Source organism: Aphelocoma coerulescens, chromosome 1A (genome assembly GCF_041296385.1).
Source record: "Aphelocoma coerulescens isolate FSJ_1873_10779 chromosome 1A, UR_Acoe_1.0, whole genome shotgun sequence".
Lineage (NCBI taxonomy): Eukaryota > Metazoa > Chordata > Aves > Passeriformes > Corvidae > Aphelocoma > Aphelocoma coerulescens.
The window spans coordinates 49,489,046-49,515,398 of NC_091014.1; the positions used below are offsets into that span (position 1 = coordinate 49,489,046).

Sequence of the window (26,353 nt, forward strand, 5' to 3'; positions counted from 1 at the left end):
GGGCCGGCCCGGCCTGGCCTGGCCCGGCCCTTCCCTTCCCTTCCCCCCCACGCCCGGAAGGAGGAAGCGCTGGCGGCGCCGCCTTCCCAGGAGCCGCGGGGCAGCGGCTGCGCCTCGGGGCTCGGCGGGAGCTCGGGGCCGGCGGTGCCGGGGCTCCGCACTGCCCGCCAGGTGAGCGGCGTGGCGGACACGCAGGGCCGGGCCGGAGCCGGCCGTGAGGGGTTCCGCCTGGGCGGGGCAGGGGTCGGCGGCGGCGGCGGGAGGGCGGTCTGAGCGCCTCGGTTTCTGTTCCGTTCGCGGCTAGCAACAGCGGCCCGGTGTGAGTTAACCCTTTGTTTTGGGTATTTGTGGAGCGATTTCTTTTGTGTTTGATTCACGTGTGGCATTATTATTATTAGTTTTTCTACCGGGGAGCTCTCGCGTCCCTTTTCCTCCGTGTGCGGTGAGATAAAGGTAGGGTGGAAGGCTTTCCTAAGTGCGTAATTTTCAGTGAAAATAGGAAATTCTGTCAGTACGGCAGAAGAGGCGCTCCATCACGGACTTATCCAAAAGCAGCCGTTCTACATCTACCCCGCTCCTGAAGGAGAGAGTGCCAGAAAAGGTGAACGCTTCTGCAGGTACCTGCCTAGTTGCTCTGTGGAGGATTTTGGACTTGTTTATGGAGCTTTCCTGGTAGGATTGTGATCGGAGAGAGCGTTTTGATCGATTGGGACTCGCGGAGACGCTGATTAGTTCTGGAAAACCTTTATGCTGTAGTCAGTCTCACCTTCTGTTTTCTTCAGACATTTGTTTTTTTATGACATGGAGGAAGAAAGCAAGCTTAGAGTCGTGTCAGATGCTGGCAGAGGAAGGTATTGCACAGTCAGTGGCAGTGTTGGGTGTTCCCTCTTCCATCATATGTCAAGATCCAAGCGTCCTTGTATGGAGTCTTGAACTTGGAGACAACAGTGTGTTTATCCCCTGCAATGAGACCCAGTCCTCTTTCTCTTTGTTGTCCCAATCACATGATCCAAGGACTTAAAAAAATTGAGGGATGTAGGGTGGGGAGAAGACCTTTTCATAGAGACATTTAGCAAGTTGCTAGTATATGAGAAGCTTTTAGTCTTTGGTTTTGTAGTTCTGAAAGTGCTCATAAACATAAATTAATAGGAATGGGGAAAAGAATTTGTATTTTCAGAATTACCAGATGCTTTGCTACATAAGCTGTTTTAAAACTTCTCTCCTTGTGCTTGTAAGTTATGTTCCCGTTCTTACTTGATTTCTCCCCCCCCTCCTCTTTTTCACACTGAAGAAATATGGATGTCAGGAGTAGAAACTATTTGCTTATGAATCGTCAAGCATTGGAAAATGACATCAAGACTTCTTATATTATGGATCGTATGATTTCTGACGAAGTACTAACATTACAGGAGGAGGAAAGAGTGAAGCAGCAGGTAGAATCATCTCTCATTGCTATTTATCTTCCTAGTCTACTCATATATTTTACCATCCTTTTTAAAAATACTAATTTCTGGCTAATTTCTGGATTTGTCAAATTCTAAAGTGTATGCCTAGCACACAGTTTTTATTGCACTTCCTAAGGTTGAGTTAAGGGCTTGGTAAGTTAAAGGCTATTTCTGTAGCTATAAATAGTTTATAATTTACAGAATGATAGATGAAATGATTTCTAAGGTCTCTTAGTTTTATACAATACCTCTTCTAATTTTTTTTCTAGAATACACGGAAGGAGCGAGCAGCTATGCTAATAAACATTATTCTTACAAAAGATAATAATTCATATAGATCCTTTTATAATGCACTGCTTCATGAAGGGTACAGAGATCTTGCTGCGCTTCTTCAGGACGGCATCCCTGCCATCTCATCTGGTAACAGAAAGAGTTCGATGGATGGAATGACTTCCCATGGTCAGTGTAACTACAGCAATCCCTGTGCTTGAGCGTGAAGACAAGTTGTGTTTTCTATTCCTTAGAATAAAAATATATGTATATAAATAAAATATATATGTATAATAATGTGTCATACCTGTTCCAATGAAAAAGGAGCAGTTGGTGCATTTGCTTGTTTTGATTGTGTAATAACTATGTGTGTATTTCATGTAATATTAAGTAACGTGGCAGGAGAGTTACAACAGTTACAACTTTTATAGGTCATCTTGTAGTGTTCATATTAAGTAATGTTTGTTTTAAAAGGCAGGCAACCTGAAGCTCTTACGGTTTTCTCTTATTGGTATAATTTTTGTTGTAAGTGAAAGAAGGACTCCCATTTGTATGCACTAAAGAAGTTGAATCTATCAGAAAAACTTGTAGCCTCCAAAATTCTGATACTTACCTTGAAGAGTAATCTTTAATCTTTCAACCTACATTCCAAGAGTTGATCTAATTATTAGGTTACTTAATTCTTTCCACCAGATCTTTTAATTACCCTACATAAGTTCTATAATTTTACCTGCATTGTCATCGGTATCATCTTTGACTGACATGAAATAAATTTCTGGTTTCTAATGGGCAGAACCTTCTAACTGCATATGACTAACTGCCATATTTACTGGCACTCTACATTTAGTAAGTGCCAAAGGCATGTGGAGTTTAAGGCTGTCTTAGATAATCAAAGTTCATCAGCTATGTCGCTCCACATGGCCACAAAGTGGGCAGATGAAGTGCACATTTCCTTTCCTGTTGTGCTTTACCTCTTCTATTTCAAGTCGTGTTATCTCAGCTTAAATCAGTGGAAGTCTTGCTTGGACCCCAGTGCTGTGCTGTGAACTGCTAAGGAAAGGCCTTACACAGCATCCTTTCTTTTCTGCTGCATCCATGGCGTGGTGACTTCTGGCTGAGAAAGTGACTTGATTGCTGGGTATAGTAATGTTGAACTCCTGTGTTTGCTACAATTTCCACGGGAGCTGTTAATTCTCTTTTTACTTCTAGGGATTGATGTAACAAGCTTTCCTCATGCAGTTATTAATTTGAACACTGTTTTAGGTAGGGGGCTAGTTGCCTGCTAATTAATTTGTTTCTAAAAAGCAGTATTCTTTCAGTATTTGGTTTTTGAGTCCGGCAGTTTTTAGGGCATTTTTATGGGACATGAGAAGGGGAGGGAGCCCACTAGTTATTTTGGGTGAAGATTTGTTTGGTGTTGGGTTTGAAGAGGCATCGCATTTAGAACTCATGTTTGAAGAGGCATCACATTTAGAACTCATGTTTTATTTTGATGTTTCTTGTTCTTAACTTTAGTGAAGACCATTCTCTGCGAAGGAGGCGTACCACAGAGACCAGTTGTGTTTGTCACTCGGCCAAAACTGGTAGATGCTATTAAAAAGAAACTGTACTGCTTGGGAAGTGAGCCAGGCTGGGTCACAGTTTATGGAATGGCAGGCTGTGGGAAGACTGTCTTAACAGCAGAAGCTTTAAGGGATCCTCAGCTCTTGGAAGGTACTGCCAGAAAAACATCTATATTTTTATAAAAATCACTATAGGTGTAGGCATATTGGACATGTATGGTGCAATCTCATATGTCATCTTGAAAGTGATTTAGGTTTCTAAATTTCTTAGGTGATTCTGAAATATTTGCTTGCAACATACAACTGTCATTACCATTTAGTGCTCTAGGACTACTAAGTATTTTATTAGTTTGTAGAAAAAGGTTTTGAATAGCTTTTCACTTTAGAATCTGCTTTGGTTTATGAGAGTAGATGCATCCTTAATTAACTTGAAATTGTTATCTCTGTTAGTACAAAATAATATATCTAGTTATACTCTTTTTGGGCATTGCTTGTAAAGTCCTCAGACTCCTCTCCTTGCTATGTGAATTTGAAAAAGTCTTGCTCTAACTTTTACATATATTTTAATAGTGGCAGGCATTTGTGGATGGTAGTGTTGCCTTAGCTTAAAGCAGATCCTAGATAAAACCGTTTAATGGCATTTTTTCTATTTTATTTACTTTTCCTTGCATAGGACACTAGGAGGAGAAAGTAGTACTTGGCATAAAAAAAAAAAATATGTAGGGATAGGTACTATAGCATCCTCTGCTACAGCTGACTCTTCTAGATGGCTTTTGATCACTGTTTCAGGATTATTTTTACACCCCAAACTCCTGCAGTACTACAGGGTTAAAAATGTAAATGCTAGCTCAGGCTAGCAGAAAGATGGATGCAGAAGGGGCTGTGGAGGGACAGGCAGGAAGACATGTGGAAAGGAGGGACAACAGCATCAGTGATGGTGTGAAGTTTCTATGGGTACTTGCCCTATAGAGTCTGTTCCTTTAAAAATGAACAGGAGTGGTCTTGTAGAACCACCCTTTGATGTTAATAGTAGAGTGGCAAGGATGGCTTGCAATAGACTTTACAGGTTTGTATTTTAAGTAATGCTGGGTTACTAGTGTAAGTTGCTAGTAAATATTTAAAATTATTTAAAATGTATGGCATGATTAATATTGCTTTTCTTGTTAGATTACTTTCCAGGAGGAGTTCACTGGATCTCTGTTGGGAAACAGGACAAAGCAGGGCTCCTCATAAAACTTCAGAATCTCTGTAGTAGATTGGAACATGACTCTACTCTTCCACAAAGGCCACTTAACATTGAGGAGGCTAAAGATCGTCTTCGTTTGCTGATGCTACGCAAATACCCCAGGTGATGTCAGTAAAATCAAACACTATTCTTTTAACTGATAAAACTCTGCAGGGTAACTTTGGTCTAATCATCTGAAGTGTCTGTGTTGTGCTTACATGTGTCTGTGATGTTTATTTTTTTTTTAACCAACATCCTAACTTAGGCTAGTAAGGCTTCTGCTAACAAAGTGTGTTAAGCAGCTGTACAGGAGTCATATCTGCTTGAAAAAGCAAATAGTGAAATAGTGAAAGATGGGAACAAACAATTGGAAAGACGGATTGCTTTAACTTCCCGTGTTCTCATTGTGTGAATAGACTGGTTTACTGATGTGTGAGGATCATACAGCAGAAAAAAGGGTGTGTATCACTGCAGAAAATTCTTCCTTTACAGAACAGCTGGCGTCTTTAAAAAGTGTGTGGTCTAGAGGTACCAAAATGAAAACAGATTTTCATGATGTGACCAATTATTGTTAAGAAACCAGGGAAACTGTTCAAACTTCAGGGAAAGTGACTTGATTTAATTAAGCAGCATCTCAGTCACTGCACAGCTTTTTGGATCTTTGAGAAAAAGGTTTTATTATTTGTTGAGGATTTCATTACTCTCTGGGAAAATCTGTACTAAATTAAATAAGCCAGCTTGTCAGTGAGTTACCTTGGGAATAATACTCTAGCCTTGTGATCTTTGTAGATAACATAGAGTAGAATAGTGGCATTTTTGTACAGGGGGAAAAGGAAAAGTCTTTCTTGTGAAGAAAAGATGTGAAAAATATTTCCAGGTCCTCCAAAATAAATCTATCTATTTATCAGCTGCAAGTGCACTTTTTCGTGAAGGGTGTGAAGTGGTTTTGAGACGTTTCCGTTGCTATTTCTTGTTTATTAACAAGCAAAACAAATCAAAACTCTTCAATACAGAAGTGGGCATGGGAGGAAGTAGAGGGGAATGTGCTGGGGACTAAGGTTCATAGAGGGTGCAAGTGTATTGGAAACAAAGCTTCACTGGTTCTGCAGCTTGGGAAGGAGCTGGCTCTGCTCTGGAATTCTCTTTGGCGCCAAGAAGTCACTTTAGCTGTATCTGATTCATCTCTTGGGAATAAAGTATTAGACAAAGGATTCAGATTGTGCAGCTAGTATGTTTCTTGGGATTAAAGTATTAGTCAAATGAAAAATTGAAACTATGATATACTTTAAAATAAGAAATTACAGAATTTAGTCTCCTGTGATAGTTATCACAGGGTATTGTGCTTGTTGGTTTGGGGTGCTTTTTTGTTTGTTTTGGTTTTTCTTTGTTTTAAGGATTTTTTTTTAATAATCCTAATTAGGATTTAAGATTTGTTGGTGTGACTTGAGGAGAAAAATCACTGGTGCCTAATGAATGGGAGGACTTTGAAGTGCTCAGATTAATTAAAAACAAAATCAAGCTGTACTTCATGCCACCCAGCATATTTTCAAGTGTGGAAGTGACACAAAACAGGTCCTTTATGGCTGTGATAGTATTCTTGTGAGCCTTCTGATTTATCGAAAGGGTATTAAGAGAGGAGTTGTATAAAAATGAGATAGGGGTATCCAAGAGTTAAATATGTCTTTGAGAATGGGGTATGATGTGTATGCACTTCCTTAAGGAGGATCAAATCCTTATTTACGGGCTTTGATGGTGTAAGTGCCACTTAGCTGAACAAAAATGCGGAAGTTTTGTCATGCTTCAGTGGGAATTGAACAATTTAACCAGTAGCTAGAGGAGCAGAAAATTCCATCCCTTAAAAAAAAAAGGTAGTAAATGGAGACAATTTGTAGGATTAGATGTCAATGATTAAACTCACTGAATGCAAATAACTGGTATTTCTTTCCATACATCTACTTGCTGCTAGCCTTTTTGACTTCTTGCTCCCTTAAAACCAGTCTTGTAAAAACAGTTTTCAGTGACTTCTCTGTCATATATAGGCAGGTATAGGGAAGTCTACTGTACATTATTCTAGTGAGATTCCATGTAGGAACCTGCAAACCTGGCTGGCCATAGGATTGGAATATGTAGTCACTGAAACGTTGTTTATGTATGAAGAGCCTTGCCATTCAAGACAATTGCTTCACAAGAGGATTAGTCTTATATAGCTTTCCAAAGATACAAGAACAAAACTAAAAACTCCTGAGTCAAAAGGAAAGCTTAAATGCTTTCCCACAAAGCTTATCACTAGCCTGTGTCAGAGTTATCTAGTCTTATACAACCCTTTTCTTCATTTATGATACCTAGTGACTTAAAAACAGTAAATATTTCTGTTTTTCCTGGCATCTACTAATGGAAGTATTTCTCAAAACGTTGTTTACACTTCAATTGTAGCTATGAAATAATAAATGGTAAAAACGTTTTTGAGATAACTGCATTCAGCTTCTTGCGCAGTATTTAATCATGGAATCACCAAGGTAGGAAGAGACCTTCAAGATCATCAAGTCCAACCATCAACCCAGCACCACCATGATCACCCCTAAAACATATCCCCAAAGTGCCACATCCAGACACTTCTTGAATGCTTCCAGAGACAATGACTCCACCACCTCCCTGGGCAACTTATTCCAGTGCTGAACCACTCTTTTAGGAAATTTTTTTTTTCTGATATCTAATATGAACCGCACCTGCTGCAACTTAAGGATGTTTCCTCTCATCCTTCCACCTGAGACATGGTAAAGACACTGACTCCCACCTGGCTACAACTTCCTTTCAGGTCATAAAGATTGATAAGGTCGCCCCTGAGCCTCCTGTTCTCCAGTCTAAACAACTCCAGCTCCCTCAGCCACTCCTCTTAGCACATTTTCTAGACCCTTTACCAGCTTTGTTACCCTTCTCTGGACATACTATTAAGATATTTTACATACCAATATAAAAAAAATTATGCAGTGATACTTTGTAAATTCTGAAAATGTTCTTCTATTATTAAAATGCAATACTTTATTTTGGCATTAATAGTTGATCTGAAATATTTCTTCATGCCCTAGATCTCTTTTGGTCCTGGACGACATTTGGGATTCCTGGGTGTTAAAAGCATTCGATAATCAGTGTCAGGTTCTCATCACGAGCAGGGACAGGAGTGTAACGGATGCTGTGGCTGGTAAGGAACAGTTTCCTCTCCTGCACCACAGGTTTTATGTGTCTTTGTCTGCACTTGTTCATGCGAACTTTCAAAAGAATCTGAAAGAATCTGTCTATCAATTTGTGCACAAGTGGCCAGGTTTTAGAACTCTGCTCTGTAAGACTTTATGCTCTTTGTGAAATAAGTGTTGTATGTTATCGTGGAAGTTACACGTTTACATTGAAGAGTGCAGTGATTCTTAACAGAATAAATTAACCTCTGTGGCACTGATGCTGTTAGACTGATTATCTCTATTCAGCAGTGACTGCCCATAATGCATGTGTAATTATTAGCTTATAGGCTATTTTTTTCTATGTATATATCTCTAATGCAAGCTGATTCTGGTAAGTAGAATTTATACCCTTCTTAGTCCTATAAAATACTATGCAAAAAATCATGAACCTTTGCTCAAGATTTTACTTGGAAAATACTTTGAATTTCTGTAGGGTTTTTCACATTCGTTGAAATTTTTTCCATATTTCCATTTCTAGGCAATAAATACGAGGTTCATGTGGAAAGTGGACTAGCACATGAGAAAGGCCTGGAGATTTTATCCCTATTTGTGAATATGAAAATATCAGAACTGCCAGAACAAGCTAACTCCCTTGTAAGAGAATGCAAAGGTATTCCAGTTGCTCTTTGTTGTACAATTCACCACTGAATGTAGTATTTTTCTTCTGTATTTTGACTTAAAAATAGAGAAGGGAAAACCCTTTGATACTGTGTATGTTAAGCAAAATACAAGTGCTTGTTAAATATTTTTGGGGGTTTTTTAAGCTAAGCAGAAGTCTCATGTTGATTTTTGAGTAGTTTTCTTCAGCATATTTTCCCTCTGCACAACAATTACACTTAAATTTGTTGAGTTTGCAGATGTCTACATGGAGTGCTTATTTTGTCTCTCCTCCATGCCTCAAGAATTTAATCAGTGCATTGGGAATACTACCTGATTCAGTCACTTGACCATCAGCTGTTGGATTGTGTTCCTTGATGACCTCTAAAATTTATTTAATCTTTCCCTTCAGGTTCTCCTCTTGTGATATCCTTGATAGGTGCATTACTACGAGACTTCCCTAACCGCTGGGAATACTATCTCAGGCAGCTGCAGAATAAGCAGTTTAAAAGAATAAGAAAATCTTCCTCTTATGATTACGAAGCCCTTGATGAAGCAATGTCCATAAGTGTTGAGCAACTGGATGACAATTACAAAGACTACTATAAAGACCTCTCTATCCTCCCAAAAGATGTTAAAGTACCTACTAAGGTAATAATCTTGTGATTTTTAGTGGGATACAAACAACAACCTTAAAGAATTCTTAAAATGTATAATTGTCGTGTATAACTTCTGCAGTATATAACTTAATTATAATTGCTAGATTGGGTAGATTTGTTCCATTATCGTGTCATGACTTGTATTGTTAGTAGTGAAACTAAAATAATCTTAACTGAGTAAACATATCTGTAATGTTTAAGTTCCATGTGCATTCTGTATATTGTTTTTTAATTAGATTGTATTTGAGTTCACTGAAAGCTTGAAAACTGTTATTTGGAATTTGTCTCCTTTTATGATCACCATAAATCAGCACAAATAGACAAAAGATAGGCTAACTTGTGGTATCTTTCCTGTGTTTTGGTATGAAGGAACTGGTAACTTAGTGAACTGATTACTCTTTGTAATGTGTCTATATTTGTTAGTGTGCATTTTGTTGTCAGTTAATTGGTATCCTTTTATAATATTCATACAAATCATATTACAACTTGGTTCTACTTCTCTTCTCTGTTAATGCATTAATACTTCTTAGGTTCTTTGTATTCTTTGGGATATGGAAACTGAAGAAGTTGAAGATATACTACAGGAATTTGTTAACAAATCCCTGTTGTTCTGTGATCGTAATGGGAAGTCGTTCCATTACTATTTACATGATCTTCAGCTTGACTTTCTCACAGAGAAGAATCGCAACCAGCTTCAGGTAGTGTATCAACTGATACTTTCAGCTTTACTCTCCACAGCTGGGCATTTTTCAGAAAATGTTACTTTGTTGTATGTTATCCTGAGTAGCTTCATAGCATAGGTCCAAGCTAAGTAACTTAAGGCTGACTAATTAAAAATACTTATTTTCAACTTGAAAATGTGGAGGGATTTCTTGATGGTTCCGTTTGCACCTAAGAGACTGATCTAAGAGAAGACTCTATATCCATTATTTCTGTATCAGATGTTTCCAGTAGGAGATGTAATGTTCCACTGTTGATTCCAAAGACATGAATATACTATCAGAACAGGAAACTTTTTCTTTAATGCAGAGAAATGCTTTTTGCTCCCTTTTTTTCAGCTTAAGGCAGTACTTTCATGAAGAAGACCTGTAAGTTGGACTCAGTTTCAGTTCTGAAGGACAAGGCAGAAATAGTAGATATGAAGAAAAGGCAAGTTTTTTGACTTGCTTTAATTCTATATATGTAAGGGTCCTATTTTTGTTGGCTACCCACATTTAAGGTGAAGAGATTTGGTAGCTAATCTCAGTCTGAGAAAGAAGGTTAACAGCTTGCTTTTGTGTCTTTTAATATCCAGAGAATGTTTCTGGAGCAGTCTTTAGCAATAAATTAGGTTAGGTGTACAATTTTGGAAGGTAAGCTTTTTTATTCCACTTTTTAATGTATTACAATTGAGAAATATTATTCCTCAATGCTATTTATAATGTAATAATAATACTACTTATAATTCCTCAGTACCAAAAGTGTGTTTTTCTTCACATTGCAGGAGCTACATAAAAACATAGTAAATCAGTACAAGAAATACTACAAGCTTAACACACCTGTTCTGTCTCAAGAGGATTGCATGTACTGGTATAACTTTCTAGCGTATCACATGGCAGGTGCCAACATGCAGCAGGTGGGTTCTGACAGGTGTCCTTTGCTTCCCTTTTTCACCCACTCTTACCTCTGCTTTTCCCTCCAGGCCTTTTCCCAGTTGAGCCTCTCTTCACCCAGACTTTAGTCCAGCTGGGTAAACACTCAGCATAGTCTTTAGGAGGTCCTCTGATAATCACTGTCCCTTACAAAAACTACTTTATTTCTACCCTTTGTATCTTAGCTTTTCAACCAGTTCTTGAGATGACTTCCTATTTTACACCATAATAGCTTATGTTTTTCTTTTCCTTTTTAACAAGCTTTAATAAGAAGTCTTCTCCAAACCTTTTTGAAAACCCAAGCTTTATTTATTGTCTAATAATACAAGTAAATTGATTTCATCAGAGAATTTCATCATAGTTACTTTTTTCTCTTCAGAAGTCTGGTTCGCTTTTTCCTCTTATGTCATACAGATTTGTGTGTAAAAATTCATTATCTGATTTCAACAGCAAAATAACCCTATCAAGAGTTAGATGGGCAAGTCTCTTGTTTCCAGGATTGTCTTGGCACCTCAAAAAATGCTGTAATTTTTGCCAACTACTGTTCTTTATATACTGAGCTAGTATAAGATTCAAATCATGCAGAAAGATTAATAATTAGTAGTTTCACTTGAATTTCAGTTTCAAACACATTGAATAGCATTTGATCCTGGTTTTTTATTGCTTTATTTCACATGTTCTCAAACCTTTTCATCTGAGCTTCTTTCAAGATTGTTCATCTGACTCATCATATAATACACTTTGTGGATTTATGTCTTATAGGAACCTTCATAATTAATGTTGGCTACAAATACAGGTGTTTTGGATCATACTTATTTCATTATCTTACTTTCTTTAGTTTCAGTGTGTTGTCAAAATGTTTTTATTAGCAGCCTTTCTACATTTTGTAGAATTAGCTTCTCAGAGGTCTTTAACCTGGCTCATTATGGCTGTATGCTTTCTAGAGTTTATGTTATATGTATCACTTATGTTTCATTATTTAGACGTAATTTCTATGTTTTGGAAGACTAATAAAGCTGGGGTGTATTCCTTTTCTTTGTTTAACCGTGATAATCTTTTAATCCTTGTGGTATTTACTGATTTTAAATTGGAATACGCTTTAAACCTGTGCAGTGTTGTAGCTAAGCAGTTTTTCTATAGGAGGTCTAAAGAAAACATTGCACCAATACTTGTTAAAGGTGGTCATCTAACTAACAGACATAAAGCAAAAAAAAAGCTTTTTTCTGCTTGGGTCTTTAATAATACTGACAGACCTTGTATGCCCAGCCCCCTGGTTTGGAGGACCATGAGTGTGGGAACAGGGACTTTTCATTTAGGGACACAAATGTGAAATTGTAAGGGACTGGCTGGATCAGTTGAATGTTCACAAGTCACATAGTCCTCGTGATACAACCCAGAGCACTGAAGGAATGAAAGCATGTTATGGCAGGACTCCCTTGATCATCTACCCATGGTTTTAGGAATTTCAGCATCTCTTAGGAAGATCAACAATCATTATTAGCAGTGATCTTTGCTAGAAGAACCTTTTTCAGAGTTAAAAAACCAGGTCTCGTGTGCTGCAAAAGTGAAGAACTGCTTTGTATCTCTATCTCCTCTCTGACTAGCTGTATTAAGGAGAAGTTTAAAATAACAAACTTAGCCTTCTGTACACAGGATTTATACTTGAACAATTAAGATGCAGGAAACAGGAAATTGCATAAGTTTTCAGCTAGGCACAGTTGTAGCAAAGTGTATTAAGTGCCTAATGTAGTTCCTGTGTTTTTCTTTTTCCCCCTAAGTAGATTCTGTTGTGAAGCTTGCACTCTGAAGTTAAATTTGTGTTTCTTGTAGGAGCTCCGTGATCTGATGTTTTCTTTAGATTGGATTAAAGCTAAAACAGAATTGGTTGGGCCTGCTCATCTGATTCATGAATATGTAGAATATAGCTCAATCCTGGATCAAAAGGTATGATACTAAAAGGTAAATGATGAGTTGGTTCCAAATGGAATTTTCTATTTTGTAATTGCATTTTGTTGGATGTATGTATATGGCAGGTATATAGAAAGCTTAAAAAACCAAAGCATGAAGCCAATATTAAATTGAACTTTAACTTGGAGAAGATAAAAATGAAGGAAACTAAGTTTTCTCTTTTAACTTCAATGTGTAAGTGATTGGCCATGGAACTCAATAACTATAGTCATCAATACCTAGTGGTGGGTACATAAGGTACTCTGCTTTTGAGGAAGTGTAGAATTATGTTGACCACTTGGAATAGTCTTTCTGATATTTCACACTGCTTATTGAATAAATCTCTATTGCCAGTATTCTTTGTTTGAAAAATAAGGATATTGTGCCTTCTGAATAGGATAATGAAATATTTCAATCTGTTGTATGTACTTGCTAATGGAACTTAATAGAAAAACAGAGCTAAGGGCTTCTGTAAGAATATTACCCATACAGAAAATTTAAAAAGCAAGGAAATAAATCCTAAGATAAATCTGTGTTATCAAATATCTGCTCTGTATTTAGGATAGCACAGTGCGTGAGAATTTCCAGGAATTTCTGTCTTTGAATGGGCACCTTCTTGGACGGCAGCCGTTTCCTGACATCATCCAGCTGGGTCTTTGCCAGCCAGAGACATCAGAGGTGTATCAACAAGCCAAGCTACATGCTCAGAGAGAAACAGGCACATTTTATTTGGAGTGGATGTAAGTAGCTGCAGTCCGTCTGCTGATACACTGATCCCTTGACAAGGAAATCATTTCATGTACAGCTAAACACAATGTATGGTAATAAAAGGATCTTTGTAAGAACTGGTGGGGTTTTTCTCTGAGGAAGGAAAGTGTAATAATTTTCAAGAACTTGTGGGAGAAGGGGAACCCTGGATATGCAAGGCCACAACTTAGTAATAATTACAGAAAAATAAATTGAGTAATATATTTACTTCTGTATTCAATTATTGTTCCTTTTAAATAACGATGCAAAGATGAAAATATAATACCTTGAAATTTCTTTAAATAATTTTATTTTAAAGTTAGAATTGTAGTGCAAGTATTGGATATGGTAGAGTGGGTTTTTAGGTTTTAAAGTAAACTCTGGCTTTAAAAAGGAGAGCACTTGTGCTAACTTGCAAAGTTTTATAAAGTAGTGAGATGGGAAATGCTTTGTAATCTCTACACAATCTTGAATTTCTCCTATTTAAATAATTTGTTGCTGTTCCTGTATTTTTGGAAGTTGTTTAAGGAAAAAGTATACAGATCTATACATTCTCCCAGCCTTGTCCCATAGTCAGTTGACTATGTAAACTGTGATTCTGTTTGATGTTTCTTTTCTGATATTTGTAGTACTTGGTGCTTATAAAACAGAGGGACTTCACGTCAAGCAATTATTATAGTAAGAGCCAGGCAGATTAGTCTCCTCTTTGAATATTTGGTTCTTTTATTTAGCAAAACTGCTTGGAAATTGCACAGTTCAGAAGAGTCAATCTCCAGTTAGTCCAGGGTTTTCAGCTTGGATGCGGGAGGCGTGCTGAAGAACATGATTGAAATCAACACAACAGAGAGGAGATGTTTTGGTCATTCATCACCATGTCACTCATTACAGTGCCAGCTTTCTGTGTTAACATCTGGCTAAACAGGATGATTATGATTGCTGCTAACTCTTAAGTTTTTGTTCAAGCGAGGCAAGAGTCATCTAAGGTGTGTTAGATTCTGTACCTAATCTCTGACTGAAAAGTGGTGATAGTCACAGATCTTATTTAGCTATTTAGTGATAAGTGTTGAGCCATTGTCATAGAAATTAAGGAAATTTTCAAAGATCTGAACAAATTTACAAATGTTTTTGAGTATGCTTTAAAAGGAAGAGTTCTCCTGCAGGAGAACAAGAATTCTCAGGAAAAAGTTTATGTTTGGAAATAGTGTATTTCAGATCATAAAAATGTTATCTTTCTTGATCTCTAAACTGTAACTGTTGGAGCACAATATAAACCTCTGAGTGAATGTTGGAATTTTGTTTCCTTTATTAATTCAGCATGAAGGCTGAGAGGTAAGGTGTAGTGGGTTGGTTGTTTTGTTTGTTATAAAGCTTGCTGCTCAAGATGTGTGAAAAAGTGTTAATCTTAGAGATGATTTTGAATAATACAAAGGCACTCATCTAAATAATTGTCTTACCCTGTAGAAATAAAAAATCCTTGAAAAATCTCTACCGTCTGGTTGTTCGTCCACACCGAGATGCAGTTTACCATGCCTGCTTTTCTAAGGATAGGCAAAGAATAGCATCATGTGGAGCTGATAAAACACTTCAGGTAAGACACCTATGCATGAGTCAGAAGAGATGCTGTGTACCATTTCAAAAACACTTGTTAAACAATCCTGTCACTTTTCTTCTGTTGCTATGTGGAAATATTCGGATCTAGATTATAATTGGAGACAAATGATTGAAAAGGATGTATTATTGCATAAATGTCAAGTTGCATGTTTAGAATGGTAAGCATTATCTTCAGGAACTAAGTGGTGTGGTTTTAGGGGTTACACCCTCACTGCCCTGATGCGTGAACATGAGGCCTTTTAACAATACGGAAAAGGTCACAGCCCAGCAATGCACCCCAGCTTATTTAATGTTTACTTGCAAAAAATGTTATTTCCAGTCCTAGTAGACCTTCTACAGTACCAAGGAGCAGTAAGATGTTTTAAGTACAGCTTTACTCTTTATATGGGATGGCAGTGGACGTTATGCCACTATGATGTTTAATTAGTGAAATGCCCTAATGCAAAAGAACTGTATCGGTGGAGAAAACCCCTGAAGCTGAGGGCAGTATTAAATTGGAAACAGGCCCAAAGTGCTTAGAAAGCAGATTAGAAGAGCCAGAGGGGAATGTGACTAATATAAATTTGCCAGCAGTCTGCCTGGAGGGGAATCAGCCAGCTCTCAAGAAAACTAGCAATCAGCCAGCCACTAACCTGGTAAGGTACCCATATTCCAGACAGCCAAAGGTAAGGGAAAAGAACAACTTTGCTGCAAGCCTTTGGTATTGTTTTGGATGCTTGAGAAGTTGAGTACTAATTTGCTGTTCATTTGGCTACTTCATGTGTTGTTAGTGGGTTTTTTATTTGCTTATTTTATTTGCTGGCCTGTTCAGTATTATGATCATAGCATCCCCTTAAGGAGATGCCTGGTGAATGTACTCATGCTATGCAGCAGTTGCTGTGCTGGGCTTCTGTACTTATTGACATGGCAGATTGCTTATTTTTTTCTTCGTTTTACACCCAAAAAAATCTGTGGATTGCAATTGCACTTAAACTAAACTTTCATTGAAGAAACAATAGGAAAATTAACTATAATCCTTTTTTCATTTTTTAACTTTGAACTTATTAGCGTTTTTTCTAATTACATCTTAAGCTCTTCAGTTTTCGAGGGTACTTAAAAAAATGATTGCTAGGTTAAGAACAGATATTCTGCAGAATTTACTGTGAAGATAGATTTCCTGTTGCTTCGGTATTTACGGTCTTATTTGAACAAATACCAACCATTTAATTGTCACTGGTATTCCTGTTCAATAAAAAAATAATCTGAAAAGTGCTGTAAAGAACACCTTGTGGTTTGTTTTAATAATTAAGAATATGTAACCTGAGATGGAAAGGGAGGCCTGATTTCCACCCCCTGCCCACCCCACATTGTACAGTTAAATCCCAGAATGTGAGGAAATTGATTAATATGTAGCACTTTTCCCCAGCTGTCCTTTTGTTGCCTGTGTTTAACTTGAGACTAAAACGTGTGTCATCCTGTCAATTTTTCCCTACTTATTTCTGGCTTTTTGTTCCTCCAATCATCAGTTCTGTTGCAGTTCTTACTTCATATGTATGGGTATCCCATGCATATAAAACTGGAATTTGTAGTTTTAAGAATAACTTAGATTTTGTTAATAGTGTTTTGCAGTTACTGTTAAAAAATACTGTGAAAGGGCATGGATCTTGGCTTAAAGAGTGGAGGTAGAAAGAAGTATTTTTAAAAATCAGTTTTCACTAATTCTCTCTCTTAGAATTTCTATCATCCTTGCAGAACTTTATAATTATGTTATTATCCCTGAAATTATGAATGCTTTCAAAAGCCAACCCAGTTTTTTAAGAGGTTACATAAAGAGAGCTGTTTGAGATAATAAAAGAAACTTATACATGTGTTTTAAAGTTGTCTGCAAGTTATAAGGTTTTACTGTTCCTTGGTTTAGGTGTTCAAAGCAGAAAGTGGAGAGAGACTCCTGGAGATAAATGCCCACGATGATGAAATACTCTGTTGCGCTTTTTCTGCAGATGGTGAATTTGTAGCAACTTGTTCAAGTGACAAAAAAGTGAAGGTAAGGGAATGAGGAAAAGGCCATTCTTTTTTTCAAACTAATAATTCTGATTTCTGTTTAACCAACTCAGTGCAGATTCTTAAAAGTGTTTCAAATTGTCTAAATATTATGTGGATAATTCAATAGTTGACAAACAGAAAAGCCCCACTTGTTACATAGTATAAAAGATGCTTAGTGTTAACATCGTACGTGCAGAATTAACCACTTATTTCATTTGTATTATCGGATGTTTCTTTTTAACTAGAACATAATGTGTGAGTCCAGTCCTGTTCATGGGGTGAATAGGAGATGAATCTATCCATAATTCTTTTTTTAATGCTTCTTTTCTGTTACCTGTGAAATATTTGAGATTTTTAATTCCTCATTATAGTAGCAAAGTCTTGTTGAAGTTCCAGAAATTATCATATTCTAATCTGAATTATGACCTTTCCCTTCACAGTCTTGCTTCTTTTTTTAAATATATAATCTTTCTCTTCAAAGTATTTTTGAGGTATTATTTGAAATGTTTTAGGACTTCATCTGTATTTCAGCATAGTTTACAGATTTTTAAAAATAATTACTTTAAATATATTTAAAAGTCTTTTTCATCTTTCAATTCTGCCTAGGTGTGGAATTCAAGAACAGGCCAGTGTAGGTGTGTATACGAAGAACACTCTGAGCAGGTTAATTGCTGCCAGTTCAATAACAGAAGTGGTCAGTACCTTCTAGCCACCTGCTCAAATGACACTTTCATCAAAGTAAGTGGAAAAGGTGGAGATTATTCTCATGCTGTTTGTCATAACAGGGTAGTTATTGATGTATAAATATATCTAAACACTGTAAATTAATGGGTTTTTTTAATGAGCCTGGTAGAAGAGAGGGTAGAAGAGAGATGGCAACAGATTAAGAGCATTGACTACTGTAATCAGATTTCAGCAAGGCAGAGCAGGAGTGTTTACACTCAGCAAAGGAGAATGGGCAAGTCCTCTACTGGTAGGGCTTGAAGGTGAGGGCTTTGGCCTGATGATATTCAGACTGTTCAAGACTAACTTGAGAGATTTCATTTTTGTTAATGTGTGTAAGCTACATGATTCTAATTTACAAAGCTGAAAAGGAATGAGGCAAGACAAAGCTTTTTTCTCAGTCTGAGGAAACTTCGAGTAATTTTGTGCTGGTCAAGGGCCTTGTCTGTACTGTCCAGAAAGTTTTAAGTAGATTTATATAATTCTGATGTTAATAGTTTTCATGCATCTTACCAGACAGAGGCAAATTGTAGGGTAGCCTGGGTCATAGCATCCAGTCCATGAGCATGTGGGTAAAACTAAGAAAAAATAAAAGTGGTGTTTTGGCTGCCAGTGCATGATTTTGAGAAGAGCATGAATGTTCTGTCTTTGAATAATTCATGAATATGATGATATTTATATGTTTATTTCTCTTCCAGGTTTGGGATTTGAATAAAAAATACTGTAGAAATACAATGATAGGTCATGAAAATTCTGTCAATCACTGCAGATTTTCACCAAATGATGAATATGTTGCTAGCTGCTCGACAGATGGAACAGTAAAGGTATAGAGTATATTTTTAAATCAGCCCTTTGTTTTGATGATGGATGGGAGGTTTTTGTATCAAATGCAAAATATGTATAAGAAAATTTTGTGTCTGCATGATCAGCTTTTAATGAATTAAATCCTGAAACAGTTGATTATTGGTCCCATTTGTAATGCAAGACTTTGACATGGTTTTTCCAGTACCAGGAAAAAAAAGTTGACTGCCTGTAGTTGCAAATAAATTTTAACTAGCCTCATTTTGAATATTTTTGCCCCCTAATGCACTTTCTTAAGAAAACTTGAAGGGGGAGTAAGAATTTTTTAACCAGAAATAGCAGTAAGTTTTTAGGTTAATTGAAAATTCTGTCATCTCTGAAAATGACTCATCAGGAGACATAAAAATTAAAAGCAATTTCCATGTGCCATTTTCTTGTATGCACTAAAAGAGAACTGAAAGGATTGTGTTTTTCTGAGAGTGTGAGTATTATTTTTATTGCCTTTAATTGCAACAGAATTATGCTATTTCAGAATTGCAATTCTTAAAACACTTATGTTTCTATGTAGTTGCTAAATCAGGAAAGAAGGATTGCTGTAGCTGTTGTTCATAAGGAAAAATGTGGTGAAGGGGACAGAAATATTCTGTTAGATTTTTGGCATGTGAAATTAAGGTGCAAAGCTAGGTGTATACGAGATTTCTTATGGTAAGTAGATTGTTTATAGCATTGCAGGGCAGGTGTTATTTTTGGTTTTACTCTTCCGTTAAATAGAAGTTGAGGCAGCATTGTAGCTGGAATGATAGGAGTGAAAAACCCAAGGAGAGGGCTCTGCTACAGCATAATCCTCTTCGTGGTTTGTTTTTATTTCTTAATTTGTTTTTCTGCTTTTTCTTAATATATAAATCATTTGGACTTGTGATTATTCTAATGCTATTTGTTGACTGGGGAAAGTAACAAGGGGCTTTTGCTCTATTTATTCCCTGCCCTTTTTCCTTAAGAAGTAGTTGGGAGCTCTCTCCTGTTATATTCTGTACCTACATCAGCAAAAAGAGATTGTGCCTATTTCCTGTTTATTGCAGCTTTGGGAAGCACGCTCAGGAAATGAACTGAAAAGTATTGAGATAAAAGATTTCTTCAAAAATGCAGATGAGCAACCAGATGATGTGGAGGTTTTAGTAAAATGTTGCTCTTGGTCCAGAAATGGTGACATGATTTTGGTGGTAGCCAAAAATAAGCTTTTGGTAAGTACCTCACTCTAGTAATCTTTTGGAGGTAGTGCATTGCAATATAGAAATTATGATTGCAAATAAAATTCCAGGCCACTAAGATCTTTCAGATAAAAGGTGCCTGATTTCAAGTGTATGTAAATAAAAATATGTGGTCAACAAACTTCTGACTAAGAGAAATACCTTCTGAATTCAAGAATGTACAGTGTTGAGCACATAAGCTATTTGTCAGTAGTGAAATCATTCAAACAGGGTTCCTGTTGTAATTATGTCTTCACAGCTTTTTGATATCAAAACATGTGGTTTGTTAACTCAAGTCGTTGTCAGTCATCACAGCACAATCCAATACTGCGACTTCTGTCCTGGGGATGAGTTGGTGGCAGTTGCTTTGTCTCACTGTTCTGTTGAGGTGAGTGATTGTCTGCAATATACCACGAAGGACTCCTTGCAATTTAAAATGTTACATTTGTCCTAATAGTTTCTTGTATGCAGAGATAAAACAAATGTAATTATTTTAGCAGGCTTTTGGTGTGCTCCATTCTTTTTAATTTTCACTTGCTTCTTAAATTTAAAATATCATCTGGGAAACAAATGTTTTAAAGTTACCTGTTCATTTTGGGCAATGGAACCCACATTTATCTAAAACTAGACTAGTCTGCTAAGTGTGTCTAAAGCTACTCTTGTCACTCTCAGGAGTATTGCTTAAACCAAACCAAACCAAATCCTCTCTCCTTCTATGTGCTGGTACATAAGAAGGAAGGAAACATCTAGAATAACTTTGAGACTAGCATGGCTAGAGTAGGTCTGTACAAATATCATGTTTGGGGTTGGTTTGGGGTTTTTCCTTGCTCTTGTTTGGGGTCTTTTGGTTTTTCAATCTATCTGGTCAAGTTGAACTTGGTTTTTTTAATACTGTGATTTTTTTTCCTGTGTCTTTTAAAATAACAGCAGTCAAAGAGGCTGCTGATTCAATTTCCCTGACCACTGAAATGTAATAAGCAGGCAGAGTTCTTGTTACATCTGATTTCAGAATAAGAATTAAGAAAATACTAGAAGACATAGTAGTTAAGTGTACTTGCACTGTTTTTGCTGTAAATGCAGTCTAAATCCACTTGAGTTTTTCTTTCATATTTTTATTGTAGTTATGGAATATTAAGTCTTTATCAAAAGTGGCATATTGCAGAGGACACATGAGCTGGGTTCACTGTGTGACATTTTCACCAGATGGATCTTTATTTTTGACTTCATCTGATGACCAGACAATACGCGTAAGATAACTTTTCTTTTTTGAAATACCTGAATTTAGATATGTATTATTAAGTTATTAATTTAAGGAATTGTTTATTGTAAAATCATGTATTGCATAAAACACATTAAAAATATACTTATATATTTTGTATGTAAGTTTATAGTCAACATAAATTTAAATATTTGTTATAAAATAATTTACATATACAGTAAAACGTGCTGGCTTTTTTGCTTTATTTTCTGTTTATCTAAATTTCCTCTATAAGTTTTTTTGAAGTCTGGTGGCACTTCGAGAGTAACTATAACCTTCTGTTTTGTTTCACATTTTATCTGAATTGGGAATTTTGAAGCTTTTTTAGGATTCTAGCAGACTTGATATGTTCTGTTGTTAGATATATTTGTCTGTTAATATTTAGGATAGATTTCTGTAACTGTAATGTTTCATTAAAACCTGTGAAAGTACAACTGTATCTTACCAAGGTAACCTTTGCTGTTCTACTAAGTTAACACATACATTCTTGAAATTTTGAGAGGAATTGAAGTAAGAAATCTGTACTTCATATTTTTTGTAGTTGGATTTTAATGCTGCTCTTTGGATTAGAAAACCTTGGATGTTACAGCTATGACTCTAAACACAGGGGAGTCTCGTAGTCAGCCTGGAAAAAATAGTTCCATTTCATCTGTTGGAATCACTACAGTAATTGCACAACTTTCCCTAGTATTAAAAACAGCAGAAGCATCATTTTCATTGTTTTAAAAAAATCAGTGTTACTTGCAAATTTGTAAGCCTTTGGTTTACAGGTGCTGTTACTCAGCACGTTTTACATCTTGTTCTTTGAAGCTAATGAAATACTGTGTTCTTCAACAGATTTGGGAAACAAAGAAGGTGTGCAAGTCTTCTGATGCTGTGCTGAAAAGTGAACTAGATGTTGTATTTCACAATGGTGAAGTGCTGATTTTAGCCATCTACAATCAGAAGCACTTACAAGTAAGCTGTATTTCTCAATATTTTAGTATGTGTGAATGTTACCTGCAAACCTCAGGAGGAAACTGAGGAAGCACTGGAAGAACCTCTTGTTCATGGCTTTCAACAGCTGCATCTGTAGCAGATGACTCAATGTATGATAACGTTTTTATATCTAGAAACTGTGCCTAGTTTAGTAAGTGAAAAAATGAGGTTTGGGGGAAATTTCTACACTAATGTTGAAACTGAGTCTGGATGCAGAGGAACAGAGAGCTCTTATCCCTTCATGGTGGGTGTCTGTGAGCTCTCCAAGTGGCTCAGATGTGCACAGCAGTGTGTAACATGTGCAGCATCGATAGGCCAGGTGTTACATAGCAAATTATGTAATGCTTCAGAGCACTGCGTAACAGCTGAAGGAATCATCCCAAATTGGGGCAGCTAGAGGTGTGAACACTGCCTATAGCCTTAGATTTGTGGTAAATAATAATAGTGGCTACACTCTTACTACTGTGGGCCCTGTCACACCAAGTGCTAAGTACACCAGCATCCAAAGTGTATTTTTCTATCCTGTGGTAGCAGATACATGCACGTCACCCTTTTTCTAATCATGATTCTCTGATCTATCAAATAAGTTAATAGGATTTTAAGCTGCTTCAGTGAAGAGCTGGGAGAAAGCACAGCCAATGGAGTTACACCTAAAGAGCAGTTTAGGACATTTGCTAGTTTTTAATCCTCCTGAATTGTAACATCTGTAGCAACTGCTGTGTAACGGTATAGTCTCATTTGAATTTGTCGACCTGATCTATCTCTGTGTTCGTGATGAGTAATTTCTGTCATAACTTTACTTGAACTATTTCCTAGAGAAAGATGGTGCTTAGACTCTGTGCCCTAAATACAACACTTCCAACCTGTAGACATGCAGTCATGAGAGAAGACTCCACTGTAGAGAGAGAAAAGATTTTTCACCCTTGCACAGGAAGAGAAATTGACTGAAAAGACACATTGCATGTGTACTGTGATTTAGCAGTGTACCTCTGCTATCACATCCCTCAAAGTTTTTCTTGGAACTATGGTACTTCACCTTTTGTAATTTATAGTCTCTAGACTGGAGTCCTGCTCACCCTTTGATGTGCAATATATTCATTTCTAAACACTTCACACTGATAGCTTTTTAAACTTAAACTCAGTTGTAAATTATTGTATTCTAAAGATTTTCTTTCTCCCCCCTGTGGAATTGATTTTAGGGTGATACTGAGTTGAGACTTGGTATATTGTGTGTGCTAATAAGTTTAAAGTCATGCTTGATGCACCTAAAGTATTTTATGTTCTGTTTGACATGGGCTGTTTAATCTGGCTGGCAAGATAAATTTGAGCCTGAAGCTTGGTCTATATGGTTTTTGAAATTTGGGGGTAGCATTTTGATTTACTGTTTTGATTTAAAAAGCCTTCTAATAACTGTGATGAGTTTCCTTCTGCAAACTTGTCCTGTTCAGAGACCATTCTAAGGAGATAGTTATGTGAACCTTCAAGGCAAGCAGTTATGAAAGTAACTCATTCTTAAAATGTAAAAGTTGGAACCGTTCCCTTTGGCATTCTCAGCTCTGTATTGTAATTTATTTAAGTTTAAATTCTAAAATATTTTAACAACTTAATTAACTTCCTATCTTACAGCTTATCAATGGAAATACAGACAATGTTATTATGCACACAGCAGCCCAAGAATCCCCCATTTCCTGCTGTTGCTTAAGTGAAGATCTTAAATTTGCAGCTTTCGGACAGGAGAGTGGAACAATAAAGGTATTAAATTCTAAATTTGATTTTAAAAATAGTAGAAGATCACTCTTCCTTATGCTTTCTCTTTTTAAATAAATGTCATTTGAATGACTTTGTACAATATTCTTCAATATAGTAATTCAATTTGCATTTGTGAGTGATGTCTAAATTAGAATAACTTAAAGGTAATGCTAATAATCCAGCTCTGAATTTCATCTTACCCAGACTAAGCTAATAGGAATTTTTGTTTGTTCCAATCCAGTGACTTAAAATCATGTATTTACAATCTCATGTTACTTAAAAAAGAATTTGCATGTTCTTGTTTTCCTCAAGTGTGTCAAATAAATGCAGTTACTGCATTCTTCATTGTAAAGGTACTACAGTTGTCAGATGGGAAAGTTCTGAAGTCCTGGGAGGCCTACAGGACATCTGTGCAGCACTGTCGATTCACACCCGATTGTCAGACTCTCATCTCAAGTGCTCATGATTCAGTTATACAGGTTTGGGCAATATTTAAAAACATAATGCTGTAACTTACTTAAAATAAGGAGCTTTTATATTATAGATAATGTAAACTCAGTAAATGACTACTGTGTTTTATATTGCGCCATCCAGGGGCAAAGGGACTGTAGAAAGTGTAGCCTTTATTTATGCTTTATGCGATTACGAGTATTACAGGTTTTCTGTTTCTAATGTTGTGGATGATAGAAAGGCACTGACTGCTTTGAGAAGAGTAAAAAAAAAACATGGTCAAACAAAGGGACTCAACAGTTCTGAAATGAGGGTTTGGGATGCTGTAGGTCTGTCAGTGGGCTTGCTTCCACTGTCTTGGGGAATCACGTAAAAAGTCTCTGAGCAGGCTGGTGTGCCCACCCTGTCCAGTGCAGCGCTGAATACCAGCTAGAAATAGAGTGACTGCACTAATGTGGGCTCAAATTAGGAACCTCTGCCTCTCAGCAAGGTAGGCTGGCTCCGGAGGTGCATTGTGGTGTGTCTGTGTTAGCTTTTGGCCACCTCAGGGGTGCAGTTCTGCAGTAAAGATCCGTGCCTCAGCTTGAGCTTGCTGAGCCTTAGTTTGCCCTGCAGAGCACTTCAGAGTGCTGACAGGATCCCTAAGCCGGAGCACGTGTCCAGCTGCTCAGGAGCCTTCAGCCCACACAGCTGAACCTGGGGTTCGAATAAAACCTCCAAAGCAGTCCTGGGTGCCCATCCTCTGCCTTGGAATCCCCCTCCTGGATCTGCCGTAGGAAGCGTTTCTGCTGGCCCTCAGCTCCCTCTGGTGGGCAGCGCCTCGCTTAAAGCCCCAGGACTGGCACCTGCTCACGCTGCTTTCTGTTCACCCTGCTGCAGGAAACCTGCTCATTTGAAAACTATTAAATCATTGCCTTTTAAAATAAATTGATGCTTAATAGCTTCTGTAGAAAAAATTACACTTAATTCTTTTTCAGTGAATAGTTGAATTAAAAATAGAAGTGTCGTTTTGTTATAAAAAGGCAAAGCAAAATGACAGTTCATTAAAAAATACCCTTTAAAAATATAAAAGAAATCTAATTTAAGTAAGAATAATATGAGTTCTGCCAGATGAAATGAGTCTATATATGTTGTAATAATCAAAAGTTTAAAACACCAAACTACCGAGGTGCCTGAAATTTACTGATTTCTTTTTAAATTACAAGTGGATTTTAAGTATCAAATTCACTTTGAAAATAGATTATATGTGTATTATAGGGAACTCTGTCATAGGTTGACCATTAAATACTATGCTACCCTCAATGTTTAGTATCTCTATTATGGATCGCTTCAATATCTAACATTTTAATTAATCACCACCACCATAAGAACTTGTTATTAGTCTTGTTACTTAAAAATCAAAAAGTTAGTTCATGCTTCTTATGTTTGCTGTTTCAATTTTTAAGAAAAGTATTTGATTTTTATGATTAGGTATGGAATTGGCAGTTGAGCAAATGTGCCGCCCTAAGAGGGCACAAGGAAGCAATCAAAGACTTTAGGCTTCTGGAAAATTCAAAACTTCTCTCCTGGTCATTTGATGGAACCGTTAAGGTGAGCAAAAGGCTGTGAATTGAAAAATCAAACACATTTGGCTGTCTCTTGTAACATTTGGCACTTCCTGCACTTTGTGTGGACACACATTTTACTGAATTGATCGTAAAGTGTAAGCTGACTTTTAAGACAAAATTTTGGATTTTCTATTTTTGGTAAGATCTACACTGTTGTATTTCAGCTATACCAGTGAGTATAACAAAATGTTGGCCACATTAGAACTATATAGCTGAGTTTATCGCTTATATATTGTGTAAGATGCCGGTGTTTTAACCTTTTTACTGCAGTAAAAAAGTAACTTGTTTTTTCTGTATATGTGGTAGGTTTGGAATATCACTACTGGAAACCCAGAAAAAGAATTTGCTTGTCATGGAGGTGCTGTTCTTTCTTGTGCTGTTTCACCTGATGGTAGTAAATTTTCATCAACTTCTGCTGACAAAACTGCAAAGGTTGGTTACCTTCTGTACAAAGATAAAAATGATGACTTATTTGTCCTGAAAAGCAATCTTTTTTTTTTCATTTTGAGGTAACTGGTGATTATTCAGGTTATCTTGTTGAATTTCTAGTTTTAAATTTCCTATATCCATCATCATGTTTCTAAAGCTGTT

At 36.8% G+C, this 26,353-nt stretch overlaps 1 protein-coding gene across 5 annotated transcripts in view; it reads left to right on the forward strand.

Moving 5' to 3' along the window:
* Positions 1-26,353, forward strand: part of APAF1 (apoptotic peptidase activating factor 1) — a 33,418-nt gene that overhangs the window by 2,499 nt on the left and 4,566 nt on the right. Inside the window, exons 1-24 of one of the 5 annotated variants that reach the window (XM_069000586.1) lie at positions 82-171; positions 1,292-1,433; positions 1,715-1,904; positions 3,231-3,428; positions 4,445-4,625; positions 7,589-7,701; positions 8,214-8,345; positions 8,745-8,983; positions 9,522-9,689; positions 10,475-10,606; positions 12,453-12,566; positions 13,131-13,309; positions 14,778-14,904; positions 16,825-16,950; positions 17,556-17,687; positions 18,371-18,496; positions 19,553-19,714; positions 19,980-20,108; positions 20,842-20,967; positions 21,816-21,935; positions 23,583-23,708; positions 24,059-24,184; positions 25,626-25,745; positions 26,069-26,194. In XM_069000586.1, the coding sequence (XP_068856687.1) occupies positions 1,296-1,433; positions 1,715-1,904; positions 3,231-3,428; positions 4,445-4,625; positions 7,589-7,701; positions 8,214-8,345; positions 8,745-8,983; positions 9,522-9,689; positions 10,475-10,606; positions 12,453-12,566; positions 13,131-13,309; positions 14,778-14,904; positions 16,825-16,950; positions 17,556-17,687; positions 18,371-18,496; positions 19,553-19,714; positions 19,980-20,108; positions 20,842-20,967; positions 21,816-21,935; positions 23,583-23,708; positions 24,059-24,184; positions 25,626-25,745; positions 26,069-26,194 (3,330 nt within the window). In that variant the 5' untranslated portion in view covers positions 82-171; positions 1,292-1,295. Of the gene's footprint in view, positions 1-81; positions 172-229; positions 852-1,291; positions 1,434-1,714; positions 1,905-3,230; positions 3,429-4,444; positions 4,626-7,588; positions 7,702-8,213; positions 8,346-8,744; positions 8,984-9,521; positions 9,690-10,474; positions 10,607-12,452; positions 12,582-13,130; positions 13,310-14,777; positions 14,905-16,824; positions 16,951-17,555; positions 17,688-18,370; positions 18,497-19,552; positions 19,715-19,979; positions 20,109-20,841; positions 20,968-21,815; positions 21,936-23,582; positions 23,709-24,058; positions 24,185-25,625; positions 25,746-26,068; positions 26,195-26,353 lie in introns of those variants that run through there. The other 4 variants (XM_069000582.1, XM_069000584.1, XM_069000588.1 and 1 more) reach the window with 4 other exon arrangements.